Here is a 27,852-nt window from a genome sequence, read left to right on the forward strand (position 1 = left end):
CTAAGGGGTTTTCTCTCTCTTCTTTGTCACATCATGAATGATTACCAAGTATGTAAGAACTGTTACTGTTTGATAGCCTTCTTCAAAGGGAATTTTATATTGAGGGCTACAATAAATATGCTTATTCACTTTGGGCTGCTTTTAAATTTTAGATTTTATATGTTAAAAAATGCTTAAGGCAGGTAATTTTTCAATTGTTTATTCTATATACATTGTGGATTTTAACTAGCTTTTCTATTTTCCTTCAATTCTAGAAAATGAAATTATTATTGATGATGGACAATTTGGAATCCACAGTAAGTGAGACTGAGTTTTCAAATTTTTTACTGACATGGTTGAGATGTTATGCAACATTTATTAGAAACAAATAGCACAGGGAAATATGAAGGGTTGGATATTAAAAATAGAGGCTAAACTAAGAAACAAATAACATTCTCTTAAGTAATAGTTTCCAGTGTGTATAATTCTTATACTTTAAAATTTTATCACTTTGGTTTTTATTTGATTGGTGATTTCAGGAATTTGAGTTAATGTTAATACCATCACTTTATATTATGTTTGAAAATGATATGAACAGTTCTAAACATTTCAGGCATGAAGCATTATTCTTAAGCTAAATTTATGCACTTTGTATGTTTGTGTGCATTTACAGTAAAATCCAGATTAAACAGAATCTTCTAGTAATTCTGGCTTAGTCTTTAACACTTAATTTACAGTATATTAGAAAATCCTTTTACCTCTGAATACTGTTGAAAATGTTACTCATTTGTATACTTCTGCTTCAGTAAACACTTTATCTTGAGAATTCAGGTTTTCAATGACTTGAATTCTCACAATATATCAGCATTATCAGCATTATGCTAAACTGCATTTTCATTTTAAATACTTTACTATAGGAGTCAAACAGTGTAAAGGGGTGGGCAGAGTGCTTGTGCTGCCTGAACCAGAGAGAGATTGCTGATAACCAGTTTGCTTTCATGTCCAGGACAGGAAAGAACAGATCTGAATGTTTTGGTTATGGTTTTACTAGGCACACAGATTTTTAGAAATGTACATGCTTTGGCAGTGTTTGGATAGGAATTTGGATTTTATTTGGGATTGTTTGTATTACATCATAAGGTAATCTAAAATACTTAAATAGCTTCAATGTTTAGTATTTTATAGTCTGTCCATTTTATTTTCAAAGGATGTTTCGGAAAGCTTTATGAAGGAATAGTTTTCTCATTTCTTCAACTGTAATGCATGACATATATGTCTTATTTTTTTTGAATTAATTGAATTTATTGGGATGACATTGGTTCACAAAACTATGCAGGTTTCACGTGTACAGTTGAGTAAAACATGGTCTGCACACTGCACAGTTCCCCCACAACCCCAAGCAAAGTCTCTTTCTGTCCCCATTCCCCCCACCCCTGCCCACCTCCACCTAGCTACCTCGATTAAAATGCATGGAAATTTTATTCTTCTTCTAAATTCAGCTTTAGTTTGCTTTTAGGAAGGAAAGCCAAATCTCCAACTTTTTATACTTCTGAAAACAGTTGAAGAGATGATAGTGGCTTCTCTGAGTTTTTAAAATTTGCTAATTATTATTAAACATTTTAAAGTTATATTTAAGCATAAATGTTTCTTGACTTTTTTTTTAAGTCCTCTTGAAAAACTTAGGTCCAAAACAGCAGCTCATTTGCCAGTATTCAGTATTATGAAAAATGTGTTACCTATTTTAGTAGGAAACTCTGATTAAACAGGGCTAATGCCACGTTATTATCATAGTTGTGCAATTTACAGTACAGTATATAAATGTGAGAGTACAGGATTGAGTCACAGTTTTAGACTTATCCTCTCATATCTCAGTCCCCAGCACTATTGGTATAACTGGTTTCAGCTGAATAAATATCTCACGGATATACATCTCAGATCTGGGAAGCTTTCGAAGCTTAGAAGTAGTCTAACGGAACAACTGTAGGTTACAAGCCATCTTGGAGCACGTGTTCTTTCTGAAATAGATTTGTATTACTTCGGTAATGGATTTAGAATGGATTGTAAGAACATTTTTATTTAAGTTGTTCAACTATGGCTACTATTAACATTCATTTCACTTTCCCCGCTTTTATTATATAATTTCACTTTTCCTCCCTTTTATTATATAAAAGTTCTTTTTCAATGGCGAAGTTAAGACTACATATAGATTGGCCTCTCCAAGGGGTATAATCTGTACCCCTCCAAGGGGTCAGTCTATACATAGTGACATATATATACCAGTGCCATATAACTTTAGTGTATTGAAATCTGAATATGAACTAGAATTGTCAGCATGTATTGTACTTACTGGGTTATTTTAAAAATACATATAATAATTATTGTTCTTTCTATTACTTACCAGATGGTGTTGAGACTTTGGATTCGGGATGGCTGACATGTCAGACTGAAATAAGATTACGTTTGCATTATTCTGAAAAGCCTCCTGTCTCAATAACCAAGAAGAAATTTAAAAAATCTAGATTTAGGTAGGACCGCGTGTGTTTGTTACTTAGGTCATTTATTTTCACTAATGCTATGGGTTTCTGGTGTTAGCCTTAAAGTGTATAAACTGAGAAAAGAGCGGAGTCATAATGTCTCATTTTCTAATAACTATAGGGTCTGATGATAGTAACCTGCTGCCCTGCTGCAGTTACATGTCCTTACGTTAGTCTTAATCTCTACACTTGAAGCTAGTGTGATTTGTTTTTTATGTAAATGGTTCCCAAGTTTATGCATCTGTATAGTTAATTCCATTTATAATTTCTTAGTGTAGTAATCAGTCACTAGTTTAAGATTGATATAAGGAAATGATTTTGTGCTAAATGAGGGCAGAATGGCATAAACAGAAAAATGATTGTTGGAAATATCCTTCAGGGTCCTAAACTTTCCTGGAGCTAAAAAATGAAAACCTTTCCATGAAGAAAGATAGCCCTTATCATAGCAGTTCCATATTAGTTTCTTTTTAATTCTGTGTTAATTGTAAGAAATAGATGTCAAGCCTTGTGTGAATAGCTAAATAAATAGTAACTTTATTTTCCTGTAATGTCATTATATATACCTTTGAGTGAACGGGCTTCTCAGTAACCCAGGCAGCTCTGTCACTTGCATATAATTCATAACAGTACTGCAGTTTGGAAATCCTTAAATGTCTTACCATAACTGCTTAAATATTATAATACTTATTCCAGTCATAAAATACATAAGGGAAAGGGTATGGAACCCTTCATAGTTATTTGCATTGGCTGCTTCGAGAGTGAGTAAAGGGTTTGGGTGTGCCTCGTCTCTGTGCATTTCTAGGCCTCTGCTTTGCTTCAGAAAAACCGAGGCTGTTGGACCAGATGGTTGATCTGCAGGATCCGTTTGAGTGCAGAGATTCTCTAACCAGTTAGTCACATGATTGAATATTCTATCTACATGTTAAAAGAAGCAAATAAATTCTGTGACAGCTATAACTGTCTCATTAGCATAAGACCTTGAACTAAACTAGCAGTAGAAGATAAAGCCTTGGCTGGTTGGGCTTATTAGGATTATTTTCCTTGACTGTAATTAAGAAATTATGTAATTAGATATTAATGATTGGGGTTCTGATTGGTTTGCAAATGTATGCTGAGTCCTGTACTGTTCTTGTTCATAGAAATTATTTTGAGTGCTAGTAGATATAATATTACGGTGTTGCTTGGGTTTAAATTGGAATATTTTTGTAGAACCATACTTCATTGGACTCTACAAATTAGTAACAGATAGTTATTGAAGTAGTCATGCATGGCTGAAAACTGGTGTTTGTTCTGACCATCTCCCCCCACCCCCAAATTTGCTTTAGTGACAGACCAAACTTTCATGGGATAGGAAATAAACTTACCTGAAAGGATGTTAGGACTTTAAAAATTGAGCAACAGCTTACACATTTTATTTTGTTTTGTTTTGAAGTGCTACCTTTGATTTTATAGTGTGATTATAGAACAGTGTTATTAAGGAGACCTCAGAATTACATGGCTGAGAGACGAGGCTCAGCAGTGATTGGAGGCAGGAGGCCATGCAGAGAGAGCAGGCTCCACTAATACAATCCATTATTTGTATTATCAGTCAGATCCCATTTAAAGCTAAAATGAAAAGGTTTTGTAGCTCAACTATTATTCTATACCAGCGATTTTCATCTGATGTGCTGCAAGAATTTTTAAAACATAACTTTACCTGACTATTTTGGGATACTGACCTCTTTTTCCTTAAATTGTCAAGTAAAAAAATGACAGCGGCCAACACAACAATAACCATCCTGTGTGGAGGGAATCAAAATTACATCTATTTTGGGGGTCAGATTGGCAGTAAATACATTTTTGGTGTGCTGCAGAATTGTAGTAATTAGCTTATGTGTGCCATGAGATGAAAAAGGCTGAAAATTGCTGCTCTATATACTAACGTTGCTTCCTGCATGAATAGTATTAGACTTATTTAAGTACATTTCAGTTGACGCAAGAAATATGCTAGAGTTGAGTGCTTTTTGGCATTACATGTGCTCTATGCAAGTAATCGCCTTTCATAAGGAATAGACTAGCCTTTATGGCCCTATGACGTGGGTATTGGTCTTTTGTTTTCATTGCTATGAAGCCTATAAGAGTTTTAGACTCTTGGTTTATGTTTTGGCTCATTTGTTTCATCTTTAAAAAGCACGTAATATGTAAATATATACAAACATAAAAAGATGCATATATTTAAATATGCTTAATTCAGTGTGTTTTACTTTTTGAAAGACAGATACCATATGATCTCACCTCTAAGTGGGACCTAATTAACAAAACAAATAAACGAGCAAGCAAAATATAGCCAGAGATAATGAAATAGAGAACAAACTGACAGTAACCAAAGGGGAGGGGGGAGGGAAGCAGTGGGGAAAAAGAAGGGACAGGGTTGTCAAAGGGTTGTCCTGTGTATAAAGGACCCATGGACAAAGCCAGAGGAGGCTACGATTGAGGCTAGGAAGGTGGGGGGGATGGTAGTGGGAAAATGGAGACAACTATATTCAAATATTAATAAAAATGATTAAAAAATAAAACAGTACAGCATGAAAATATATTTACATACTTTCCACAGGGTACCTCAGTTCACTGTGGGAAGGTAGAAGAAAGAGGAAAATGTTCAGTTTACAACCTCCAAGTCTGATAGTCTTAGTGCACACTAACACAATCTGGTTCAATTCTGCACTTGTTTTGTGTGTATGCATTTGTTAAGCTTCTCAAAAGACATGGAGACAGCCAGTTACAAATTGGATAACAATCAATACCTTTTAGAATCATTAAAAAAATGTAATGAAAACAATCTTAGGCATAATGAGCATTTGTCTCATTTTAATACTTTAAAGAGATCTATGTAGACTAAAATGTCAGTATTTTATAAAATATACCTAATGCCTTAACCTGTAGCGTGTGTAATCTTTGTTTAATACATAGGATGGGGCAAAAGTAGACTTACAGTTATTTTTATGGATAATAATGCAATAACTATTAATAATATAGAATAAACTGTTTTGCATACTCACAACAGTAAACCCACTCTTGCCCCACCCTATATTACTTTTATTTCTTGAAGATTTTGCATATTCAGGGAAAACTGCTAAATTTTTGCATTTTGGTAACATTTGTATGAGTTTTCCTTCTGTTCCACTTTTCTGCATTTCATTATTTTTTTCCTCTCATTTAGGGTAAAGCTGACAATAGAAGGTCTGGAGGAAGACGATGATGATAGGGTGTCTCCCACTGTCCTTCACAAAATGTCCAATAGCCTGGAGATATCCTTAATAAGTGACAATGAGTTCAAGTGCAAGCATTCACAGCCAGAGTGTGGGTATGGCTTACAGCCTGATCGTTGGACCGAATATAGCATACAGACAATGGAACCAGATAACCTGGAATTAATATTTGATTTTTTTGAGGTGAGTAGTTCTTTGACGAGAGGGGATTGAGAAAGAGTGCAGGCGTAAGATTATTGTTACATATGTGTTTATTTTTATTGTAGTCTAATTTGTGGAAACCCATGACTTGTACATTTTAGATGTTTAATTCTCTATACATTTTAGCAAGCTTAAAAAACTTAGAGCTGACAGACTCAATTACTATTAAGAATATAATTAAGAGAACTTCAGCAGAATTTGTTTTCAAATCAAGACTAGGTCTCTTGATGTCTGTGTCTGTTCTAAATATAGATGAATTATGACCAAAGGAACCACCAAGGATAATAGAGGGATGGGCAGGCTGTGTAACTCTTGGTAGGCAGCGTGGTGTAACTAGCATGATTAAGTCGTCTTCAGACTGAAGCCTGGTTTATTGGAGCATTTTATTATAAGAATTCATTGTAACAGTGGGCTCATTTTTGCAACTTCACTTGACATTGTAAATACGTAATTAAAAAGAGATGCTAATAAACATTGTGCCAGGTNATTAAGAGAACTTCAGCAGAATTTGTTTTCAAATCAAGACTAGGTCTCTTGATGTCTGTGTCTGTTCTAAATATAGATGAATTATGACCAAAGGAACCACCAAGGATAATAGAGGGATGGGCAGGCTGTGTAACTCTTGGTAGGCAGCGTGGTGTAACTAGCATGATTAAGTCTTCTTCAGACTGAAGCCTGGTTTATTGGGGCATTTTATTATAAGAATTCATTGTAACAGTGGGCTCATTTTTGCAACTTCACTTGACACTGTAAATACGTAATTAAAAAGAGATGCTATAAAAATTGTGCCAGGTTGCTCAGAGTCTCTGCTGCCAACTCTTGAGAGCTACTTGTGGCACTTAGACTGAAGGTCTCTAGTTTACCGGCTGCTCAGATGCTCCCCACATATAATCCTCAGCCCTCCCTGAGGTCCTTGCTCTGTTGTGCTCAGTAGTTATGTGCACCACTTCCTTAGACTCTTGTGTTTTGGCACTTCCATTCCCATTTCCACAAGATTAAAATTTAAATCTCTGAAGGTAGAGAATATACCTTGGCTAGCAGTACCAGCTAGCCACAGTTTTCTTGAAAATGATAGAATTCAGAATGGTTTTAAATCCACTGAGTAACACTTGTTGCACATAATTAAAATGATAATCTTTAAATTGTTTAATTGGATCATTCCTTTAGGCATAGTCCATTTTCTTAAAAGATTTTATTTATTTACTCTTAGAGGGGAAGGGAAGGAGAATGAGAAGGAGAGAAACATCAGTGTGTGAGAGATACATCAGTTGGTTGCCTCTCACAAATGTCCCCAAAGCACCAACTGGGGACCTGGCCCACAACCTAGGCATGTGCCCTGACTGGGAATGGAACCAGTGACCCTTAGGTTTGCAGGGTGGCCCTCAATATACTGAGCCACACCAGCCAGGGCTAGGCATAGCCTTTGCGAGTGGCTTTTTAGCTACCTTGTATTAGATGGAATTCAAAGTTGTTTAGTTTCAGAAAATCAAAAACACTTTAAGAAAACTATAATTAGATCTTACCTAAGTAATAAGATCTGTGGAATTTTATTATTAAAATAGGAAGTTTTGGTTGTAATGTTTCCTTGTTCTTCAAGGACCTACCTTTTATAATCTCTTGAACAGCTAACTTCCCTTTCATTTGGTTAGCAGTTTTGGAAATACTATTTTATTTATAAAGTAGGCTGATAAAATACCATTTTTGACAAAGTATTTAATTTCCTGGAGAGCTACCATCCCCCCATATCATCTGTGTGGGTGCATTTTTAGAGAATATAATATCCATTAAAAAGCTCATTACAAGTTTATCTTAGTCTTTGAATATACAGTACCTAGTAAATTTCAGTCAGGGCTTTAAATTCACCTGATACATATTAAAGGATCAGAAGTGCAAGTGAGCAGAGTTATGATTAATGAAATAACACATAAAGTCTTAAGTCTTTATGTTACTAAAGTATGTTACAAAAAAGTATGTTACTACCAAAAAATGCTCTCTATCACGTGGATATAAATTTGATTGTATTTCTTATTGATCTTCCTCCGTAGAGTGTTTTGATCTTTAAATGGAAAATATTGAAGTATAAGAATTTGGATTATTCTAAACCTCATTTTTTTTAGGAAGATCTCAGTGAACATGTAGTTCAGGGTGATGCTCTTCCTGGACACGTGGGTACAGCCTGCCTCTTATCATCCACCATTGCAGAGAGTGGGAAGAGCGCTGGGATCCTTACTCTTCCTATCATGAGCAGAAATTCCAGAAAAACAATAGGCAAAGTGAGAGGTAAGCCCGGAGAAGCAGGGTGGTCCTGTACAATCTTTATTAGATTCAAATGGGGCTTTTGAGAATTTTAAAGATCAAATTAGTGATTTGTTTTAGAATATTAGCTATATCAACAAGGATATATCTGTTGAATTTTCTAGAAGCTTTGAATCAGTTTTGACTTGATTTTTTTCCTATTTGATAGAGATTGATAAAACTAGTTTGAGTGGTATTTAAATGTAATTGAGCTCATCATGGCCTTTTTAATTGTCTTTATTTTTGTCCCCCCCCCTTTTTTTCCCTACAAAAGTTGACTATATAATTATTAAGCCATTACCAGGATACAGTTGTGACATGAAATCTTCATTTTCCAAGTACTGGAAGCCAAGAACACCACTGGATGTTGGACATCGAGGTGCAGGGAACTCTACAACAACTGCTCAGTAGGTTGCATGTTTGAGCAGTGTTAGCATTTGGTAGCTCAGACTTGACAATGTTAGATTGGTTTGACTGATGAAAGGTCAAATGATTCTTGTATTATTACCCTGCAGCTTAAATTTAATTTGGTGATTGGGTTTCCCAATTAAAACTAATTAGAAACTAAGATTCTCTTAATGTTTTTAATATTCTACTGAATTGATAAGAGAGACATTAAAACTAGAAAAGCCAGGCCCCAGAGAAGAAAAGAGTGGAGGAATGGGTGAAAAAGGTGAAGGAATAAGAGGTACAAACTTCCAGCTATAAAATAAATAAGCCATGGGGATGTAGTTTACAGCACAGAGAATAGAGCCAATAATATTGTAATAACTTTGACAGATGATTACTAGACTAATTGTGGTAATCATATCATAAGGTATGTAAATGTTGAATCACTGTTTTGTATACCTGAAACTAATCTAATGTATGCCAACTGTACTTCATTAAACATGTCTTTTAAAAAAAATACAAACTAGAAAGCCAGGAGGACAAGCTTACTGCCCAAAGAGTCAGCCTGGTGACATAAGTGTGCCTGCATTGTGGTCCTGCCTTTTAGCATGTTGCCCTTTCTGGGTCTCAGTTTCCTCACCTGTTCTCAGTGTGGTTTCCATACTTCCACCCTGTTGGAGAGTCACCCTTTTCCCATTCCTCCAGTCTCTGAGAGTCATCACAAGGAGCAAGTTTCAGTATCTCCACTACTTCCTGCCATTGCAGACATTCTTTTTCTTTATTGGTCACCTCACCTGGGGAGGTTGTCTTAGCATAGGATATGTCTATGTTCAGCTTATAAATACTTATAATTTTTGAATAAATGCACACACCAAGTGATGGTGAGTCTTATTTTGGGAATGGCTAAATTAGTCTCAAAATGGAGGATAAGTGCTGTTTCCGTTGTTGGAAATGTAGCTGGCTTCTTTATTACATTTGTTTTCTTTATCGTCTCTATAGTATATGATAACCACATTTCTATACATTTCTCTTTCAGACTTGCTAAAGTTCAAGAAAATACTATTGCTTCTTTAAGAAATGCTGCTAGTCATGTAAGTGAACCTCTCTTTTTATAACTTTGGACTGTTGGTCCAAAGGTAGAAAAGTAGAGAAATATGGGTCGGTCCGGGGAGTCTTCTCCAGTCTGTGTTAATAGGTTAAAAAGAGGAATGAATATTTATGCTTTGTCTGAACATGTTTCTAAGGGAAGTTGGAGTGTCTAGACATTCGTATTTAGGTTCATGGTGCAGTTGAGATAAAAACAATGGAATTAGAAGCATCCTTTTATTTTGGGGGGAAATAAATTTTAAGTGGTTGGGCAAGAAAAATGTTCCCCATTAAACACTGGTTTTCATCAACTGAATAATGTGCTCATTCGGATACTCACTTTGGGAATAATGCTAATGTTACATTTTAACTCCTTTTATCCAATTCTAAGGAGTTAGTCTTTTTTAGCTTTTAGCTTTTTTCGGCAGCTGCAACTTGATTTTTAAATTAAGAGCCTGAGATTCCCCTCCCCCCTCCCATTCCTCTCTGTACCTGGTTGTACACTTGAATTCTCAGATGTTTAACTTCATCACTTATAAATGAGCAAACATCTATTCTAAGACATACTTTTTTCATGTTTTTTAGATGTTATTTATTTATTTTTAGAGAGAGGGGAAGGGAGGGGGAAATAGGGGGAGAGAAGCATCAGGCTGCCCCCTCCGTGCCCCACCACCGGGCATCCAGCCCACAACCCAGATACATGGGTTTATCTTAATTACTTATTTTAATATATATAAATATTAATAGTGGATAGTTTTGACTTTTGTTGAAAGGATATTAGATATATGTTGGCCTGTGGTTTATTATTTGGAACCAGTTTTAATTCATTGCAGCTAACTAATCTAAGTATTGTTTTATGAACTATAAACACATGAAGATGCCTGTTAAAGAACTCGGAGAGTCTCTGCTTTTTAAAGAGGTTTTCAGTAGCCTTTTCACTTTGTATTCTAATAAATTCCTTTGTAACTCATGTGGATCACACTTTAGAATATCTTATGTTATTAATGATTGGTTTGTTTTAATGTTAAAAACATTTTTGAAGAGGTTTTGGACCCTTATTACCTTATTTCCTAAACTCACACATGAATTTTGGGATCAAATTTTACCTCTTAGTAAAATTATTTTCATAAAGGATGATTATGTCAAATTAAACATTTAAACTGGAAAGCTATAATTTAATGTGTTTAATCATTAAAACTTGGGAGGTGGTGCCGTTGGCCTTTTGGGTACAAATGGTTTGTGTTATCATCTTGTTTATATAATAGAAGGAGCTAAGCTCATTTCCTGCTTTAGAAGTCATCAGAGAACTTGGCTTCTGCATTTGGAGTCTGTTATCCGTGTTTACTCATTAGCTGGGCAAGGTTTGGAAATGTATCCACCCATTCTTACTCAGTACTTCTCTGGGCCAAACATCACGGAAAGCTCAGACCTGTTTCTCTACATCCCAGCTGGCTTTCTTGCATTGAACACAAATTTGTATGTCAGGTTATATTCTCAGCCTTTATTTAAATTAATCATATATCAGATGATTTTGACTTTAAAAAATATATCCTTAAGTCTAATTTCTGCCCTCCTTCCTTCTATTTAGGCTTCTATTAGGAAATTTGCCATGTGGATCATTCTTGTTGCCCATTTCGGCTTTCTCTGTCTTTTCAACAGCAGTTGTAGTTTCTTCTTTCATCTGGTTACAGAGGTTTTGCTGCAAAAGGCTATGGTGTTTTGCTCAGGTGTATCGAGGAGCAGAGCTAAGAGACCTCAGCTTGTTCTTTTTCCCACCTCCTCTTTAAGATGCGCTGTCCAGCTGAGGTCTGCAGGGGCAATAGGGTGTGAGGTAGCCCTGTGCTCCAGGCTCCTGCTCAGCTCCATTTCTGCTAAGAGCAGTAGCAAAGGTGACACACCTGTGAAGGCTGTCCCGTACCACAGAGGGGGCCCCAGGGCATGTTCCAGTGATCAGTGCCCTTTTTTGCCAGGAAAAAATTGCTCTGCTCTTGCAAAAAGGAAAATACTTAGAATGGTTTTAAGAGAAGAAATTGCTTTTTAGGATAAAGCTTGAAGTGTAGCATTGAATCACAAAGAAGTTTTATGGTTTTTGTATACAGGTCTGTGATTTTATAGTGAACAGTAAATTTCTTACGTGCTTGTAGTTTTAAATGTATTGTGAGCCAGGTGACAGTTTTCCAACATTTGTTTCCTTTATTTCTGTCAGGGTGCAGCCTTTGTAGAATTTGATGTACATCTTTCAAAAGATTTTGTGCCTGTGGTATATCATGACCTCACCTGTTGTTTGACTATGAAAAAGGTATGTTGAAATTCTTACATTTAAAATGATACATAGATTGTTATTAAATAAAGCTGACCAATTTGTTTTCTTGGTGAGTAACTGTCAGTCCCTGTTTTTCTCAGGCTCCTACAACATTGAGATGGGGAGATTAATGTCCTAGAGTAGGAGGGTCTCTATTGCTGAATTGGCTTTTTGATATGACCTAACAAGCACATTCTAGGCGGGGGTGTCAAACTCATTTTCACTGGGGGCCACATCAGCCTCATGGTTGCCTTCAAAGGGCTGAATGTAATTTTAGGACAGTATAAATGTGACTACTCCTTAACTAGGGGCAAGGAGCTCAGTGCTGACGCCAGGTAGAAACAAGGTACGGGGCTGGATAAAACAAGGTGGAGGGCCAGAAATCCAGCCCTCGGGCCTTGTGTTTGCCATCTCTGTTCTAGGTGGTTTCTTTATAGTGTGCAACTGTCTCTATAGTGAGGCAGGAGAGGAAGCTATCGGAGTGTTTGTTTTCTAGGCTGCCCTCTATTTCTCCTTCCAGCTTTCCCTCAAATTAATAGACTAGTATGATTTGGGTAAAGTGAGAAGAGCCACAGTGAAAAATTATTGGAAAAGTGCTTTGGAGCCAGATACTGGAGGACCTCTGGGAAGGGGGTTAGACTTAGGAGCTGGGGAGATAGGAAATACTTTAGAACCAAGAAAGGAAATGTTCAGAACTAAACTTCCAGGTTAGTAATTTGATACCTGATGTAAGGGGAATTTAAGAGGACAGAGAGTAGAAGCAAGGGAAGGGAATAATAATGCAGACCAAAGGTAAGGTAAGCCTTGAACTAGAGTGGAAACAGTGAGAGAGCAGAGGAGGGCATGAGAGACGAGAAAGGCCAGAGGAGATATGAGAATGCATATAATTTCTTAAAAGTTGTAATTATCGTGCCCTGGATGGTATGGCTCAGTTGGTTGGAGTGTTTTCCTGTAGCTGAAGGTTGTGGGCTTGATTCCCGGTAATGGAACATACCTGGGTTGCGGGTTTGATCCCCTCTCCGGGTGCATATTTTCCCCAGTTTGGGTGTGTGGAATCCCTGGCCTGGGTGCTTGTGGGAGACAACTAATTGGTGCTTCTCTCTCAAATTGATGTTTTTTTAAAAAATATATATATTTTATTTATTTATTTTAGAGAGGAGGGAAGGGAGGGAGAGAGTGGGAGAGAAACATCAATGTGTGGTTGCCAGTCAAGTGTCCCCTGCTGGGGACCTGGCCTGCAACCCAGGCATGTGTCCTGACTGGGGATCAAACCGGCAACCCTTTGTTTCACAGGCCCGCGCTCAATCCACTGAGCTACACCAGCCAGGGCTCAAATTGATATTTCTATCTCTCCCTTTCTCTTTCTCTAAAAGCAAAGAAAAAGTGTCTTGGGTGAGGATTTAAAAAAAATTGTAATTGTTGTACAAACATAATTGTGATAATTATATAATGCCTCAACTTAGTATACAAATTAACCAAGTGTTATGAGGTACTGGGTATTATTTTCCATGGAGTTCATTTAAATTAAGGTTCGATTGCTTATGTGTATAACATGGTACCAGACACTGCACATTGTATTAGTAGATGACAAGGCATCTAGCTCTGCTGCTAGTGGATTCTTATCAGGTATATGGGTTTGGGTTACTATGATGTGTAGAGTAGGACTCCTCTGTTTCTGTGACACGGTATTAGGGGAGGGACGGTAGGAGGTGCACCTTCGGATGACAGAAGTAGAAGTGGTAGAATAACTGAATGGGAATGGAGCAGGTTGTTTTTGCTGTGGGAAAACATTAGTGCAAAGTGAAACAAGAAGGATGGAGGGCACATGCCTGCAACCTAGGCATGTGCCCTGACTGGGAATCGAACCGCGATCATGTGGTTCGCAGGCCTGCGCTCAATCCACTGAGCTACACCAGCCAGGGCCCTAGGAAAACTTTTATGTTCATGTTATATGTACATGAATGAGTATAAAAGTAATAGATTTTTAGCCCTGGCTAGGTGTCTCTGTTGGTGGAGCATTGTCCTATACACCAAAAGGTTGTAGGTTTAATTTACTTCTTTTTTTTTTTAGATTTTATTTATTTATTTTAGAGGGGGAGGGAGGGAGAAAGAGAGGGAGAAAAATATCCATGTGTGATTGCCTCTTGCACTCCCCCTACTGGGGACCTGGCCCGCAACCCAGGCATGTGCCTGGAGTCAAACCAGCGACCCCTTGCTCCTCCGGCCACACTCAGTCCACTGAGCCATACCAGCCAGGGCAAGGTTTGATTTCTGATCAGGGCACATAACCCAGGTTGCAGGTTCAATCCCCCATTGGGGTGCAAAGAAGAGACAGCTGACCAATGTTTCCTTCTCTTTCTCCTTCCCTCCACCCCCGATTCTTTCTCTCAGATCAATAAAAACATCTTTGGGTGAGGATTTTTTTTAAGTAATGGATTTTAGTATACACAGGTGCGCAAAAGTAAGTTTTCAGTTGTGAGTATGCAAAACAGTTTATTTTTGTATTATTGTTTATCATTGTATTATTTATTTTTATTACCACTATAAACCTACTTTTGCCCACCCCTGTATTTGTTGGATTGATGATTATTGGTGGAACATCATCTTATTTTATTAAGATAGAGGTATCTAAACAGTGTGACATTTGATACTGTATTAAAGTCTAATAAGACAGATTTGCTCATGGGGAAAAGGTTTATGGTAGAATACCTCTTAAGTATTACTGCTCATGGCTAAACAGACATTTTTAGTAATAATTGATTTTTGTGGCTGTTTTTAACCAAACTTAAGTTTAAAAGGTTTAGAAAAGGTTAGAAACTTATTGACAGAAATTAGTTCTTATGTAGTAGTTGCCTGCTGATTTCCTAGTCATGTGACATGGTATATGGCAGATGAAATACACACAGGATGACAGGAAATAGAGGAAATCACTGTAGCTTTGTTTTCAGCTTGTCTTCAATGCCATAGGTTGCTTCCAGCTCTTTTTTTCTGCCAGGCACTACCACTTACCTGAAAAACACAAGCGAGAATTAAGAGCTGGGGGGTTGATTGTTGAGAAGGGCTCCTCTGCATGGGCTCACGGTGGTCACCAAACCATTCTCATCAGTCAGTAAACTAAGGTATTAGGCCTGTCTGGGCTAAACTCGTTAATAATTTGGGGCCCTCTTTTGTCTTTATTTTTTATTTAGAAATTTGAAGCTGATCCAGTGGAATTATTTGAAATCCCAGTAAAGGAGCTAACATTTGACCAACTCCAGTTGTTAAAGGTAGTAATAATAACATAAAGTATATGTTATCTTCTAATTTTAAGACTATTTGTACCTGTCTATATATGGTAATACTCTCTTTGACGTGGAGGTGATACATTCAACATGCAGAGAGCGTGTGCTTTGGTTTTCTGACCTGTTAAGAAGGGGTTTGTGTTGATCCATCTGTCTTCTCTGTTTTTGTGGGCCTCCTTGGATTTTGCATACCTGAAAGCGCTAGGCTGTACGTCTTTAGAGGCCACGGGGGCTAGCCCTTCTCATCCATATCTTAAGTTGCCTCAACTGCTTTCGCCATTCTTTATATAACTCACTGTTTTACAGTTAGCCTTTTGTGTTGCTGTTGGTGTCATACCTATGTTACTATCCAAGGTCTTTGTATATTTTGTTATACCATGTAATTTTATACAATTCCTCTTTCTGTTCTCATTAGATCCCTAAATAAATGGTTAATTGAGTATCAACAGTTTCCTAACTTAAGAATTTTTATATTCTTCCTTACTTGGGTATTTGACCATGATCGTATGTGTATGTATAAACATATAAAATATATTTAGTGATTAGTGATTTTTATTAAACTTAATCTACATTTGATAGTTTTCTCTAACTTGCTAGCTCTTCACATTTACAGTTCTTCATAAATTACATGTCTTCTTAAACAAAGGCTTTTGTAATGACTGCATTTTTTGTGTGTTTTTTTAGCTCTCTCATGTGACTGCGCTAAAAACTAAAGATCTGAAAGGTATGTACATATATGGAAACACTTTTCATTTCATAGTTAGCATACATATGATATTTCCTTATCCATTTTAACACTCTTGGTCATTTTAATGATGATAACACTGAGCTATCCAAATGTAATTTTATAAGCATGAAAGCTTTTCATATATTAATCTTCAAATGCATGTGTCATATATAATAACCATGATTTTTTTACTTTTATGAATTTTCTTAGCTTCTCTATAATTTTGAGCCCTTCAGTCTTTATTTTTGTATATGTCCTGTCTTTTGATAGCAGAATACTTAGGATGCCTTATGAAAAAAATTGTAAAGGGCTTAAAGACTCCAAAGATTATATCCCCAGAGCACAAATATGACTTATAGGTTTATAGATATTTCAAAACTGTCCATAGTAGAATGAATTTTACCTTTAATTTATTCAACTGGAAAATTTTACATGATTTTCTTCTAATTTGTATTATGGGAGCCTTTTTTTACGAAAAGAAAAATTAATTCGTATTAATTTTTTTCTCCTTTGGGAAAAAAATCTTGTGTGTCTCAACATGAAATCTGTTTTGTGTTAAACGTAATGGTAACCAAATCATTAGTAGCTATAGATCCTTAATTTCTAACTTTTGAGCTGATTTTGATATTTCAAATTGTCTTAGCAAGATAATAGTTCTTAATTGCAATGAGAAATAACAAATCACTGCTTATGACTACTTTTTAAAAAGTAATGTTACAATTTTTATAAGAAAAGAATCACTGTTTGGGCTACAAACTATGGTATTTCTTTTAAATGTTTCAGACTAGTTTTCAAAATGGATTCTTATGTCAAAAGTTGGTTGTTTAGTGGTTACAAATAATAAACACAAAAGCCTTCAAACATGTATGCGAAAGGATTTCATAATTACTTTAGCATGTCTTTTTTTGCCTTAAGAATTTAGGGAAAGATCTTAGTGGTAAAATATTTTATCTACTGAGTTCTTGTAATTTAAAATTTCAGAATCTGTGGTTGCAGAAGAAAATTCTTTTTCTGAAAATCAGCCGTTTCCTTCTCTTAAGATGGTAAGTTCCTTAGGAAAACTAAAGAAAGGCTATCTCATTAATTCTGTTATGTCTGAATAATTAATTTTGTCTCTTAAATGAGTACCAAAAAGGTTGGGTCAAAGGCAGTATTAATACAAACTTGTCATCACTTGAACTTTTTACAGAAGATACAGTCTTATGTGGTATTCTTATGCTACGTTTTAAAAAAAGAGTAACTTATCTTCTCAAATGAATAAAAATTCTCACCTCAGTTGGTCAATTTGGTAAGAATAGCAAATTCCTAGATTTCTATATTATAAGAAGGAAGGAGAGGGCATGGGATGGATAAAGGGTAGGAGGGAGATTTGATAGTAAGGGATGTGTTTTCACAATATTTTTAACCATTCCTTAGCTTTTGGAGAGAATTGAGATGCTCCAAAGAAAACTGTACCCTGGTTACTGAAAATTAGACACAGACTTAAAGGCTTTACTCTGAAAAGTATAACAGAAACACAACCATGAAGATTTAAAAACAACACAGTTCATGCAGGAATCCATTTGACAGCATCAGGCAAGCCTACGTGGACACCAGACACTCCCCTTAGCCATGCTGGGTCGGCTTTTTATTGTGCTTGCTCCATTTCCTAACTTCTGCTCTTCTCCATAGTCTTTTCTGGGTGTTGTCACCTATAGTAGGTTTCTTTGGCAAAAAATAGGTCAGTTCAATTTATCACAGTTATTTACCCTGCAAGAGGATGTTACAAGAGACCTCGTAATATGGGCATTGTCTAGTGTCAACAATAAAAATAAAGTTAAAAGATAAAAATTAATAAAAGTAAATAAAATACTATAGTTTGCATGTGTCATGTGCACCCTTCAATAATTCACACCCACATTTTTGGCCCAGACTTTCAGTGAAAAAATCTTGTGTTTTATTTTTTTAATTCAATGTTTTATTTATTTATATTTAGATACTTGTTTTATATTTAAAGGAATTTTATAGTTTTTCATATTGTAAAAGAATTTTAAAGAAGTTATATTTTTAACACATAAGCATAAATAAAAGAATTAAAAATATTTATCTAGATACAATTAACACTACCCGTGTGTAATGTGCATCCTTATTTTCTCTCAAAAATTTGGGCAAAAAAGTGTGCATTATACACAGCAAAATATAGTCCATGTTTATCATAAAGTCGTGCTAAAGGAAAGCCTACACCGCTGTGCTAAGTGAAAGGGGTAAGGAACAACGGCTGTATGCGTTCAGTTTTGTAAGAAATAAATAAACCGAACTATGAAAAAAATAAAGTCAAATAGGCCTTGTCCTAGTGCATTTAACAAGGGATTTGAATAATTTGTCAGATATTTATGAAGACCAACTAAGTAAAGTCATTTTTTTCTAATGCAAAATTCTAAAACCATTTTTTATAAATTTCATGATTTCTAGACTTGTGATTTTAAAGAATCACAAAAAAACGGTTTTTAAAGAAACTGAAAGATTTGACAGCATTTTTAAACCAAATAAGCTATACACACACACTCCTTTATTCACTCACTTTGCCATCTCTGTAATTGAATCACAGAGAAAGTTTAAGACTAAAAAAAAAAGCCAGATACAGCCTCAGTATAGAGGAGTATCTTTCTACAAAATTGATGTTTAGCAATCTCAACACTAATATTTACTGTTGTCCTTATTTCTCTAATTTTGCCTTAGCCCAGTGAAAATGTGGCAGGTGTGTTAAATAAATATGGTTAAAGAGATCAGAGAAGAAGGTAAAAAAAGCCCCACACGGAACTGAGTACAAACCCTTTTAGGTCCGTACTTTTCATGCGGCTCATTAGTACAGACCCAGATCCCCAGGGTCCCACGGAATGTTCTTACTATTGCATTGTTCTGTTAGTGTGTTTATTTGCTGTTATTAAATCAGATACCATATATACTATATATGTTAAATGTTTCTAACCTTTTGAAATAAATTGAAGTTAAAAACAAGCTGTTTGAGATTCATTTTGCCCTGAACATGCTTACGAATTTGTTTGGCCTTCATGTTTGAAGACTAACCAAGTCTGCTTTGTAGGTTAGCACCTAGGCTTCATATTTTCTATTTGATTTGCTGGTTACACTGCCGAAAGGGTTTTGTTGCAGACTGTTTAGATAACTTAGTTTAAATAAGTTGACACCTTATCATTTGTTCATTTTTATACTCATAGCCTTATTTATGAGCCTTGGCATAATCTTTGATTTGGAAGTAACATCTCTTCTGGGAGTGACCAGCATGGTATTGTTATGCATCATCACCTTCAAAACAAGCTAGGAACTGTTACAGGAGAAACTCGGTTCTTCTTGCTGATGCAGTAAAGAATTACAGGCCAGCAAGTCTATTAGTGGGCAAGCAGGGTTTATGAGGGATAGATTCTCGTGGAAGAGAAAGGGCCTTGTCCAGATAGGGGTGAGAAAGGCATAGGTTCAGGGCATAGCAAGGCGAGGGTGGCAAGAGCATCAGGTCTTTTGCTCTGAGGACTTAATATAGTTGGGATGGGGGTGTGGGAATTACATATTGATTGGTGGGTAAAAGTGGTGCCAGCTTTTCCAGGGGGTGTATGACTACCCAAAAGTGGGTATGTGGGGTTGGGGGGGTGGGGAGTCTGCTAGCCCTAATTCTTATCTTGCTCCAGACTACGTTTATTCATCTTGTTGCAAAACAGATACATGACAGGAGGCATTTAATTAAAGTTGAGGTAGTTACCCAAAGTTATTTATGAACTCTTTCTATAAGCCCGTAAATAGGGACTCCCTCATAAAACAGTGACCACACGTTGGCAGTTTACTGAAATTGTTTTATGGGCTGCTTCTTTGGGCACTGTGGACCACCTCTACTTCCCCTTCTAGGCTTTGGATGAATACACAGGTTCAAAGGCTTGTTTCCCAGATAGTGGAGATACATACAGAATTTCAAGGGCTCTCTCCTCATCCTTTGTTAGCATGGTGTTGCTTGTAATGTTCAGATCACCTGGCAATATTATTGGGCCAAGCTCAGGATGCTGAGTTAGTGGGTGAGACATGTCTCCCTCCTCCTCCCTGCCTTGGTTTACTCTCTCTCCTACCTAACAGAACTATGGGTTTTCAACTATATCTCAATATAGAAGATTGACATACTTGAATGAAATTCAGAAAATGTGACAAATGTCTTTTCCTTTAGGTCACCTAAATTATTACAGCTCACTTTCAATATCCAGTAGTGAATAGAATTTAAAGCGGTGAAAAGAATTTTAGGTTAGGGATCTGTCTTTGTGGTAGTAATGATCACTTATCACAGATACCGTTTTAAGACTATTGCTATTTAATTGCTATTGCTGTTTAATTTCATTTGACTCTTAATTAATCAACGGGGTGTCAGTTTGAATATGAGAAAAGACACTGGTTTATGCTGATAGCACAAAACATTTTACCCTCACTAGTGATAGGTGTTTTTATGAATTGCTTTTTGTATTAATACTGTTTTCCTTTCCCCCCCTCTATCCTACCATTCATCTCACCAAAAATAAAACAAAATTCACCACCAACAAACAAAACTCTAGGTTTTAGAGTCTTTGCCAGAAGATGTGGGATTTAACATAGAAATAAAGTGGATCTGCCAACAAAGAGTGAGTAAATTGTCTGTGTAACATGTTCTTCTTCCCTTGTCCCCCCATTTCTTTAAATGCATTTATTCCTGTCACTTTGTTTTAATGGAGTAAGTGAAACTGAAAACTTACTGTGGCTTCTTCCGGTAGGCACAGTGCTTTTAGACCTTTTTAATATAAAAAGCATGTTTTACACTAAAATGCGAGTACTTAAAAGTAGTGATGAATGCATTAAAGTAGAAATTTCCATTTCCAGGTGTCTACGTGTGCACATTTTAGGGGTGGTTTCTAGGCACACTTACAGGGTGAGCGATGAGAGCGCCCTGGACAGCCAGAGCTCTGCAGCTCTGGGTAGGGTTTGTTTTATCCTGCTGTCTAAAAACATGTTTTGAGTAATCTCCTAAGCAGTTGTTTGTTAAGTAGCTAGTAATAATTAAGCAGGAAAAGAAATTTCTGCAAATGTGTTTTAAATCACTCCCAGATTCATTCTTCTGTTCAGTAGTTATATTGAAAAGCTACTATGGGCCAGACATTTTCTGGGTATTGGACAAAACAGAATGAAGTCTTACTTTCCTGGAACTTATATTCTAGTCAAGGAGAACAACTGTTGAATGTATCAGGTGGGACGATGTGTAAAAGGGTGAGATGCATGGTAAGAAGACTAGTTGGGACGGAGGGCATTAAATGTAGTCAATTCAGGTGTCGCGACTGGGCAAGCAGAACGGTAGCCCGGAATTTGGTTTGGTCAGAATAATCATACCTGCTCTCCAGTCATGCCTTCTAAGTAAGCCATTTACGATACGGTAATTTTGAGTTTTCTGAGCTTTTAGATTTGTTTTACTGAATATATTTATTTTATTTTAATGAATATTCCAATTAAAATATTTAGTATTTGAATATCAACAGGACTCTTGGCATTTTGGCTGTATTTCAGGATACGTGATATGCCTAAGAGCCAAAGAATGTAGTAATTCAGAATTACCAGGGCGGGGTTTGGTAATGAGTTAACAAATGAAGTGGAGTCTTTTTGTCCTCAAGTTTATGAAAAATATATACAAATATCTTGAAAGTCTTAGCAGGTAGCAGATTTCCAGGGTTTTAGTTTTTATTTTGTTTACTTATTAAAATAAAAGTTTGTTGATGGTATAATTCCTTTGTGTGTAAGGGTCCCTATAACCGAGCTCCGCTTCACTGTGGCCGTGTTGCCACGTGGTCATCAGCAGGTCGCTTCATCTTCTCAGGCCTTTGCTTTTCTCATCTATAAAATCAGAGTTGGACTGGATGTTCTTCAGATTTTTTTCTAGCACTGTGATTCTGAGATATTTAATAGCTTTTGTTTATCTTTTTTCCTACATAGGATGGAATGTGGGATGGTAACTTATCAGCATATTTTGACATGAATCTGTTTTTGGATATAATTTTAAAAACTGTATTAGAAAATTCTGGGAAGAGGAGAATAGTGTTTTCTTCATTTGATGCAGACATTTGCACAATGTGAGTAGTAATCATTTTCTCCCTATGCTATAGCTAAGACTTAGGGTTCAAAGGTTATGGTTGGAGGTGGGGAGGTGCCCAGACCTCACCCTTGATCTGTCCCCCAAGTCAAGCTGTGTATACTCTCACTGCCCACTGGGATGCCCTCCACGCCTGTGAACTCCACACCCACTGGGTCCTAGTGCCTCACGCCCAGTGTTGCATGTGGCATCTTCCTTCATATTGTAGCCCTTAAGGGCTTTCTTGTTACCCATTTCTGAGAATATTTTAGCCCTTGTGCGCTTTAAATTTTTTGGCTGAAAGGCAATATATATACATGTTAATGGTGGTTATCTCTCTGTAATGGGATTATGCTTTGTTGGGTTTGTTTTCTTTATATATTTAGTATTTCCTGAAGTAACAACAGAATATATTATAATTGTAGTCCCCAATGAAAAGTATTTTTAAAATTGTCTCTCTTTAGGGTTCGGCACAAGCAGAACAAATACCCCATATTATTTTTGACTCAAGGAAAGTCTGATATTTACCCTGAACTCATGGACCTCAGATCTCGAACAACTGCTATTGCAATGAGCTTTGCACAGTTTGAAAATCTACTGGTAAGTTATGTTTGAATTTCTTAATTTTAATTTTTTGAAAAATGTGTTTTAGAGCAGTAGTAAATAAAGTTTTAAGTTATACAACACATCTGATTGGTTAGTGGTGACCTTTGTATATAACAAACAGATCTGCTTAGAAATGAGGGTATTGGAACTCAGAATCAAAAACACTAATAGGAACAAAAATACCTACTCTCTTGCAGACCTAGGTTAAGTAATTTTGTAGTTTGGTTTTGTAGTTGAGCAGATTTTATGAATTGTCTAAAATGGCTAGAATGTAAATTTGCTTGATAAAATAAGTTGAGTAAGGAAAAATTGTAACATTTTCTTTCTCCGCCCACTCTACTGTGGAGAGCACTGATCTAGAGTATGACCATTTTGACTGTTGAGCATTTGTAGTTACAAAGTTACTTTTTCATCAGTAACTCACTTTTCTTCCATTAGGGGATAAATGCACATACTGAAGACCTGCTCAGAAACCCGTCCTACATTCAAGAGGCAAAAGCGAAGGGACTAGTCATATTCTGCTGGGGTGATGATACCAACGATCCCGAAAACAGGAGGAAATTGAAGGAGTTGGGAGTTAATGGTCTAATTTATGATAGGTACTTGGTTTTCATGAAAAATTTTCATGAACTGTTAAGGAAAAAGTAGTTTCATCTTATAAAATTATAAATAATGTTAAACAGTAAAAATTCTGTAGTTCAGCCTGTGGTTTTCTTAACATTTGTCAGTGGAATTTTTCAGACTTTGGAGTATACCACAATCACTCAGGAAGTTTGTTCAGACGACTGGGCCCTAAGCCATCTTGGGCGTGGGGGTGACTGGCTTCCCCAGGTGTCTTCTCTGTCTACACCAAGTGTTTTGCTGATCTTATCCAATGCTGTGGTTTTTCATACCTTTATGTATTCCTAAATTTTCGTATCTCCCACTCAGACCTTTCCCCTGACTGCTGAACTTCTATGTCCAGCTGTCAAAATACATGTTCTTCCTGAAGACTTCCTGATTTCAGCGTTAATGACAACTGTGCCTTTCCAAGTTCTCTGGCCAAATCCTTGGAGTCCCGCATGACTCTGTTCTTTATCTCATATCCCAAATCCAGTCCAACAGAATCTAGCTGCTTCTGTCTTTAAATATATCCTGAGTCTATCTACTCACATTTACACTTGTCACTCTCCCTTAAGCTACCTCATTTCTCATATGAGTAGTTAAAGGAGGCACCTGCCCGCTGCCTCTACCCATACCTCCCTTGCTCTGGTCTCAGCACTGCGGCCAGAGGGAGCCTCTTAAAGCCCAAGTCAGGTCATGTTACTGCCTCAAACTCTCCCACCATTTTCTGTCACCTAGAGTAAAAGTCTCGGTCCTTACCACCCCTCCCGCCATGTCCACATCTCAGTGAAAAGCCTTTATTGAATATCCTAATTCAGATAACAGCCTCTACTCACAGTGCACTTCTTCCTTTTCTCCATAGCATTTACTACCATCTCACAAATAATAGTTTACTTTTTTTTACCCCCCGGTCCTCCCTACCCCCATGCAAACAAGCTCCATAAGGGCAAGACTCTTCGCCTGTTTTGTTCATTGCTGTATGTCCAGAGGTTAGAACAATGTGCAATACAGAGTAGGAGGTAAAATAGTTGTTGAACAAGTCTTTCCATTTTAATAAGCCCCTAGGTGTTCATGGTGTCAGTTTAAGAGTCACTAATCTGAGAACTGAGAAGGGTTGTTTAGTATAAAGAATGTGGGGTGGGAAGCATGTCATTTACTCTGCTTGCTAATACTTGAGAGCAGCATTATGCAAAGAGTAACTAATGGAATCTTACCAGGCTTCCTTTAAAAAATACTTTCCTTGGATTTAGTTCATGTTACTACTTGTCCTATAAATTTATGTCACTTTCTTAATAAAACTTTTTTTCTATTTTGTTTGAATGAGTCTGGTTTTAAAACTGCAGCCCAGATAATACCTGCCTTTCTTTTTAACTATTAATTTTGCTTTAAGCAGTGTCTTTCCTGGCTTTTTTTAGTAGACATTTCCAACTAATCAAAGGAAAATTAAAAATTTAAATCAATTTTAAGGAAGTCTTTGCTTTAGCAAAATTTTGAAGAATATTTCTTTGTTTCGTTGAGGAAGAGGAAGAAATGATTGCAGATATTTTCAGGCAAGAAAATGTGAGGTTATACCATGAATGACTTGGTAGGGGGTACACATTTTAGGCAGCCTCTTTATCTCAAGGGCCTTACTTGGTTGGAGCCAGATACTGACTGACGTGTAATAGAGAACAGGAAGATGCTCTGTGATATAAAGGGCCCTTAAGAAAGTGAGTTCCTCCTGACCTGGGGTCCATATGAGTAATTTTAAATAAGAAGCATTAGGTGGATTTGGGGGTGTGGTGAAGTGTGCTTTGGTAGGATTTGCATTTTAGGCAGAAGCTAGAGCATGAATTGGGCGTGTCTGTGTTGCATGTCTGTGTTGCATGTCTGGAGGATTTTGAGGAGACACCCAGCACTGGGCTCCTGCCAGGGTCTGATGGCAGGTGAGGTGGATTGGGTTAGAGTTGGTTCGTACCCTTGAAAGTGTTTATTTTTTTTATTTTAATCAAATAACTTGCATATATATACATATACATAACTGTATGTGTGCGTATGTATGTATTTATATATACACAGGCTTTAAAATTACATATATAGTTTAAATTTTTAAATAGTTCTATAAAACTTAAAGCTTAAGAGTCTAAAACAGCATTCCCTACTCATATGCCTTTCATCGTCTCTGCTGAGGTTTGTGCCTGATTTTCGCTATTCCTTCTGGTACGAGAATTGTGATGAGGACTGGTATTTTAGTGTATCAGAAACTAATTTGTTCTTTTCTTTTACAAAGGCTGTAACACAGTAGATTTCCATTTCATCATGGTTTTGTGATATATTATCATATAAACCGGTACGTTTGATATGCTGATCATTGGAATTTTTGCATTTATGATAATGTTAGTTTACCTTTCTCCGAATGGTTGATTTTGGTGTGGAAATAACACTTGCTTCCTAGAGTGGATTGGCCAGTGTACCCTCTTTTTAAAAGAAAAAATTAATATGCCTGCTCAAATAATTTTTTAAAATACTGTACAGATACCCACATTTAAAGAACATTACTGCATTTTGAAGTCCCCTATGTTCCTCTTTCTAATTGTATTCCCTTATCTCCTCTCTCTGATGTAATATCTTGTCAAATTATTATTCTCTTTAAAATTTCTTATATTTCTGTCACTAAATATACCATTTAGTTTTGCATGGCTTTAATCTTTATTTGTACTTTTGTTGCATGTAGCTATAATCTGTTCATCTTCGTGGCTGTATGATATTCACGGTTGTATGTGTCTACCATAATTTATTCTACTACTGGAGAGCATTTTGGTGGTTGCGAAGTTTTTGCCATTACAATATTTGCTGTAGACATTGTTGACCAGGTTTCCTAGAATATGTGTAAACTTTCTCTTGGGCAGTGACTTTCAAACCTTTTTGATCCCAACCCAATTAGAAATAAATTTACATTGCAACCCAGTGCACACATAGACAAATGCATCTACAAGCATTGTGGCCAGGCATCAGATTCTACATTAGAATCATTTCCTGTAGAATTTTCAAAGTATTTCTCCATTATCTTCATCATTCCAGTGTTGCTGTTGAGGAGCATAAACCGTGTTGATTCCTGTTCCCTCACATGTGTTTCTTTGTTTCCTGTTGGGAAGCCTGTAGAGCCTCCTTTCTGTCCCCAGTTTGCTAAGATTCCAGAGATGCGGCCAGGGGTCTGGTTTCACCCATTGTGCTGTGCATTTGGTAGCCTTCTAGCCTATTGATACGTGTCCTTGAAAATGTGAAAAATTACACGAATTATTTCTTTGATTTTTGTCGCTTCCATTTTTCTAGTTTTATTTTTTCCCCTTATAAATCGTTTTGTTTGCATATTATACACTTGTGGCCTAGATTTCTAATCTTACCTTCTTATCTTTTTTAAAATTTTTCTATCTTTGTATTTTTGCTCCATTTTGAAAGATTTCTTCAACCTTCTGCCCATTCTGTTGAGGTTTTCACATCTGCTATTGAGTTTTTGATTTCTGAGAACTATTGTTTCCCTCCCTAATTCTCTTTTTTCTGTGTCTGTAACATCCTGTTTTCATTTGAAACTATTTCTCTGAAAGCATGAAGGACTTCTTGTTTGTTCTTTGGGAATTTTCTTCTCTTTTGCCTCCTACTGTCCATGTTTTCCTCATATGTTTTGAAATCTTAAACACTTGTTGGAAGCTTAGAGTTTATTGACTTGGATTTCACGATGGGTGATCTGGATGGCCTGTTGGGTCATACCCCTGATGTCACTAGGTTTTGAACTTTACTTTTTGGCCGATCAGATTGCTCGTAGAAGAATCTACATAAATTCTTCTACATAAAGGCAGGGGTGTCCAGCCTTTTGGCATCTCTGCCCAACACTGGAAGAATTGTCTTGGGCCACATATTAAATACATTGTGATACGTACTGACAAACCTCATAACGTTTTCAGTAAATTTACGATTTTGTGTTGGGCCGCATTCACAGCCATCCTGGGCTGCGTGCAGCCCGCAGGCCCATGGGTTGGACTCCCCCATCCAGGTCTGGCTGCCAGGGTTCTTGGAGCCGAGTGAGGGGAGAGAGCTGGGCAAGGGACGGCTTGTCTCTGTGTGTAGCATTTGTTATGTGTTTGTACTGTCTCCAATTACCCTGGTGCTGCTGGAGGTTCTGTAAAGTGTCCAAACCCTCACCTGGTCTTGTCCTCCATGGGAAGAGATTTCCTCTTTAATTCTTGAAATAACCTTAGTGGGGTCGGGGGCAGCCTCCGGGGCAGGGAGTTAACTTACCGCCTGCCCTGTTTCAGCCCCTTTCCCTTTCACTCCCAGTTTTGGAGGAGTCTGGTGCTGCTTTTAACTCAGCAGCAAACTGTTTTTATTTTTTAACTTTTAATTTTTTCCACTTCTGGCTCATGATTTTGCCTTTTCTGTTCTGCTATCTGAAACACTTTACTATTTTCCAGTTTCCAGAAGTTTGTTGCTGTGTCTGGTTTT

General features: G+C 36.8%; 1 protein-coding gene across 3 annotated transcripts in view; it reads left to right on the top strand.

The window, feature by feature from the left end:
* Positions 1-27,852, top strand: part of GPCPD1 (glycerophosphocholine phosphodiesterase 1) — a 52,992-nt gene that overhangs the window by 20,785 nt on the left and 4,355 nt on the right. For all 3 annotated transcript variants that reach the window (XM_037051691.1, XM_037051690.1, XM_037051693.1), the window contains 14 exons: positions 255-296; positions 2,381-2,504; positions 5,713-5,944; positions 8,080-8,242; positions 8,532-8,664; positions 9,684-9,738; positions 11,940-12,032; positions 15,224-15,301; positions 16,001-16,040; positions 17,025-17,086; positions 20,627-20,692; positions 22,029-22,165; positions 22,629-22,764; positions 23,209-23,369. In XM_037051691.1, the coding sequence (XP_036907586.1) occupies positions 255-296; positions 2,381-2,504; positions 5,713-5,944; positions 8,080-8,242; positions 8,532-8,664; positions 9,684-9,738; positions 11,940-12,032; positions 15,224-15,301; positions 16,001-16,040; positions 17,025-17,086; positions 20,627-20,692; positions 22,029-22,165; positions 22,629-22,764; positions 23,209-23,369 (1,522 nt within the window). The remainder of the gene's footprint in view (positions 1-254; positions 297-2,380; positions 2,505-5,712; positions 5,945-8,079; positions 8,243-8,531; positions 8,665-9,683; positions 9,739-11,939; positions 12,033-15,223; positions 15,302-16,000; positions 16,041-17,024; positions 17,087-20,626; positions 20,693-22,028; positions 22,166-22,628; positions 22,765-23,208; positions 23,370-27,852) is intronic.

The sequence above is a fragment of the Sturnira hondurensis genome, unplaced genomic scaffold, assembly GCF_014824575.4.
Source record: "Sturnira hondurensis isolate 20B ecotype Veracruz unplaced genomic scaffold, ASM1482457v3 Scaffold0007401, whole genome shotgun sequence".
NCBI classification, from domain to species: Eukaryota; Metazoa; Chordata; class Mammalia; order Chiroptera; family Phyllostomidae; genus Sturnira; species Sturnira hondurensis.